Source organism: Crocuta crocuta, unplaced genomic scaffold (assembly GCF_008692635.1).
Source record: "Crocuta crocuta isolate KB4526 unplaced genomic scaffold, BGI_CrCroc_1.0 scaffold35, whole genome shotgun sequence".
Lineage (NCBI taxonomy): Eukaryota > Metazoa > Chordata > Mammalia > Carnivora > Hyaenidae > Crocuta > Crocuta crocuta.
The window spans coordinates 7216637-7220820 of record NW_027530625.1 but is presented as its reverse complement, the minus strand read 5'-3'; the positions used below and the strand labels follow the sequence as shown (position 1 = coordinate 7220820).

At 63.2% G+C, this 4184-nt stretch overlaps 1 protein-coding gene across 1 annotated transcript in view; it reads left to right on the top strand.

Annotated features, from left to right (window-relative positions):
• Window positions 1–342: 342 nt before the first annotated feature.
• Window positions 343–4184, top strand: part of FIBCD1 (fibrinogen C domain containing 1) — a 30869-nt gene continuing 27027 nt past the window's right edge. The window contains 1 exon segment of the mRNA XM_077768506.1: window positions 343–414. Within this exon segment, the coding sequence (XP_077624632.1) occupies window positions 343–414 (72 nt within the window).

Genomic DNA, 4184 nt, shown 5'->3' with positions numbered 1-4184 from the left:
GGAGACGGGCTGCCCGCGGAGGTTTGCGGCGTCCCTGCCGGGGCCCCGGGGGCCTGGGGCCGGTTCTGCCCCTTTAGCTGGGCGTTTTCAGAGGTGGAGTTGAACTATCGCAGGCCTCGTGTGTGTGTGTGTGTGTGTGTGTGTGTGTGTGTTAGACACAGAGAGGGAGGGAGGCCGGGGGGAGCAATAAAAGGCAAAGAGAGTCCGAGACAAAAAAGACACGGAGATTGAGAAGGAAGGAGGGAGGAGGGAGAGGAGCGCGCAGGGGGAGGCGCGGGAGCGGGGANTTTGCGCTCCGCAGCGGCGCGCCTCGCCGGGCGCCCCCGCCAGTCCTGCCGGAAGATGGTCAATGACCGGTGGAAGACCATGGGCGGCGCTTCCCAACTTGAGGACCGGCCGCGTGACAAGCCGCAGGTACACGCGGGCCCGGGGCGTGGGGACTTGGGGCCCGCGCGGTTGGCGAGGCGGTGGCCGCTCCGGCCGGCGGGGGGGGCGCCNGGTGCGGATGGGAGCAGCACCCCCGCAGGAGCCGCGCGCCGTGGGAGAGGGCCCCCTTGCGCCTCCAACAGCCTCCCGGTGCGCGCGCGTGCACAGGGAGTAAGGGACCTATCGGCCACACGGTGGCCAGCCTTTTAGTTAACTGTGGGACCACACACATCACGCCCTTCACTCAGTGTTTCCTCACCTCTGCAATGGGCATCTGAATCACTTGCTAACTCTCCCCCCTGGGCACCACCCTGTGCGAGGCGCCTGCCAGGGTGCCCATCCCCTGGGTCTCCTCTGAACCCTTACACTTTAAACAGCTCCCCACCCCCCTCCAGTAAAGGATCAGTGAATATTTGTCTCATGCGAGAAGCCCAGATATCATGAGTCTTCAGCTCTAAGGCAAGGAAAGCGAGGCTCAGAGACAGTTGCTTCTAGAAGCCAGAGGCCTGGAGGCTCTGCTGAGATTTGAACCTGGGTCCGAGGTTCCAGGCCTGTTCATTCTGCCCTTCCTGCTGCGTCTTCAGGGGCAGTGGAGGTGTGCCCGGGGCTGTGCGCTGGAAGGGGGTGAGGGCAGAGCTCCCCGGCTGGCCAGAGAGGGGGGCCGGAGCCTCGAAGCTGAGCGGAGGGACAGCCCTGGGGCTGCCCCGGGCCTGGCTGCCAAGGGACTGGGGCAGGCAGGCACATGAGGAGGCCGGCGGGCCAAGGAGAGGAGATAATGGGGCTGCCCGTTTTAAATTTCAAATTTCTCCCAGACAGATGTCATTGGGGAAAGAGCCGTTTGTGTTGGCAGTGGCAAGAAGGGGGAGGCAGGGGCGGGCCTTNTGGGAGGGGGGCCGGGGGGGGGGGGGGCCAGCCCTCTCCAGTTTGCAGAGCTCCTTCCCGACCAACTGGACAAGCTCGCTTCGTGCTGCAGCCTGGGGGCAAAGCAGAGATGCACATTCCCACGTCGCAGGGTAACGTGGCTCAGAGAGGTTGAGGCATGCGCGCCCAAGTCACACAGCATGTTAGCAGGAGAGCGAGGATTCGAACCTGGGTCTGACCCCGGCGCCTCCCAGTGCCTTCGAGGTAGTCTGTTTCTTTGTTCTGGGCAGGTGCACCCCCAAGCCAATCCCAGTCTGTGCTGAGATCTGACTTTTTACCCTCTTAGCAAGAGCCGTCTTACCTCCTAGACTCGTTCAAGGCCATCCCCGGCCTGACCCATTCTCCCTTCCCATTACCCCCTTGCCAGGACTGACTGCTTGTCCTTTGCCAAATTTGAGTCCCACACTAGGCTGCCCCTTTCCAAACCTTTGCAGTCTTATCTTGGCTCCTCCAAGATCTCAACACACACACACACACACACAGCCTTTTGCTCAGGGAAATCCTGCATGTGCTTCAAAACCTACTCAGACGCCACCTCCTCCGGGAAGCCTCCCCTGATGCTCTGTGGCTGGGGCTCAAAGTCCCGGTAGCATTTAGCTTATGCTGCTCAGCTGCCTTTTTCTCACTGCCTTGTCCCCCAGCCCCAAGTCCCTCCTCTATCAGGGGCTCCTTTTGGACACGTGCTCTTTCTGGGCCCCCGTCTCTAGGTCCTCTGCCGGCCCGGGCTCCTGCCCTTCCACGCAGCTCAGGTTGGGAGCTTAGGGATATTTGCTGAATTGAACTGCGTGGAGCAGCCAGGCGCTGTGGGTGAGGAGCCAGCAAGTGCTGCCGGGTCTCCAGGGGATGCGGCTTCTGGGGCGGATCTGTTTGAAATGGGCCTTCAGGGCCTCCTCCCTCCGCTGCTGCCTGGGGACACGTTCCAGCTGCCACCAGCCAGAGCCCAGCTGTCTGCCCCTTGGCATCTGAGGCAGCTGAGGGCTTGTGGCCCCTGGAGCCTGGGCGGATATCAAACACCACCCCCCTCCCCACTCCTTTGGTGACCTAGCAGTGTAGACCAAAGCATGGGGATGAGGTCTGGGCCAGCCCCAGGCTTATGTGAAGGTTCAGATAGGAAGCAAGGCCTTTCCCGTGCTCACTCTGCCGTCCTGGGTCCCCCTCCACCTGCTCGCTCAGGTCTGGCCTCCCTCCCTCCCTTGCTTCTAGGTTCATCTCGGCCGCTGACATGCTGTGTGGCTCTGGGGAGGTGACTCCCCGTCTCTGGGCCTGGGCTTTACCAACTGCAAGTTGAGAGCAGCAATTCGTGCTTCCTCCCCCCACACCAGGGCTCTTAGGAAACCCCCGGGGTGTTTTTGCAAACCGTAAAGCTCCGCTTCTCCGTGCCGAGGGTGGTTCTCACGGCAGCCCGTTCCGTCTCGCGTGTTGTCAGCGTCCTGACCTTGCCTCTGCCCACCGGGTAGAACGATCTGGCTGCCCAGCTCCCGCCGGCAGGGTCTGGCTGAGGGTCTTGAACGGGACCCTTCCTCCAGGAGAGGAGGGATGCGTCCCTCGGTGCCCCGGCTGCCCTCATCCTCCGCATGTCTGGTCTCACGCTGGGAGGTTGGCAGCAGGGACAGTCCGCCCATTTGACAGATGAGGAAACTGAGGCTGAGAGAGCCAGCGCTGGGAACTGCCTCCCAGGCGGCAGAAGAGCGTCGGCAGGAGGACGGAGGGAAGAGCGGCCGGCCTGGCCTCGGTCAGCCTTCCCGGCGGCGTGATGTGAGTCCCGGGGAGAGCGCGCCTGGGCTGCGTGGTACCCGGGGCCACGGGCCCCACCCGCTGCCGGCCGACGGTGCCGCGTCGCTGTCCGGGGGACCGCCTGAGCCTGCCCTGCCCTGGGCCTGCCGGCCCTGGCTCCTCCTTTGCTGGGTGACCTTGGACAAGCTCCCTGCTCTGTTCGAGTGACCCTTCTCCCCCTGTAGCACGAAGGGGCTTTCACACCCTTGGGGCAGGAGATGACCGTGGAGTATTCGCCAGAGTTGGGAGTTTGTCAGATGAAAGGGTCTAGAAATAGACGCGATTCTCTTCTCCTGGAGCGTGGGGGGCAGGAAGTCACCCTATAGCCAGCACCTCCTGGGCAGGGGTGGGTAGGCGGGGGTGGGAAGGCTTTCTGAGCGTCCTCGGGTCACGCCGCCCCCGGGGAGGTCAGCCTCGGGGGTCCCAGGCGGCCTCTCTTGATACTTTCCCAACTTCCCCAACGTGGCCCGAAGAAAAAGGTCTCATTGGGCAGTTCTTCCTCATGTCTAACCTAAACTCTGCGGCATTTGATTCCCTCCGTGACTCTTTCTGGAATCTCTACCTCGGCTGGGATGTCCAGCCGAGAAACTTGCTTAGAGTCTCATGAGGGGAGCAAATCCCTCACAAGTCGGGTACTGTCACAAGGCGCTACAAGGAAAAGCGACCGTGGTTTTGTTCCCTGGGGCTGGGGTCGAGGTCACTGTGCTAGGCAGGGGCTGGGAGAGAAGGGGGGGCGTGACGGAAGGAGGGGCCCAAGGGGCCACAAGGCAAGGACTCCCTTCTGGCCGCCCCGCCCCGCAGAGCTGCCATCTAGCCCAGCAGGGTGGCTGCGCCCCGAAGGCAGGGTGGGCGTGCAGAACCAGGTCCCAGAGGGGGTGACGGGTTAAGCTGACCGGTGCTTGCCGATTGGTCCTGGAGGGGGACCCGGTGTGTTGGGAGAACGGAAGGAACCAGGCAGGTGCGGAGAGCTGGGGGTTCTAAGCAGAACCTTCGGGAAGGGTCCTTTGCGGCTTTGTGGGGAACCGGTTGGGGGGGGCTGGGAGGTGGCGGGGACGCCGTCACGG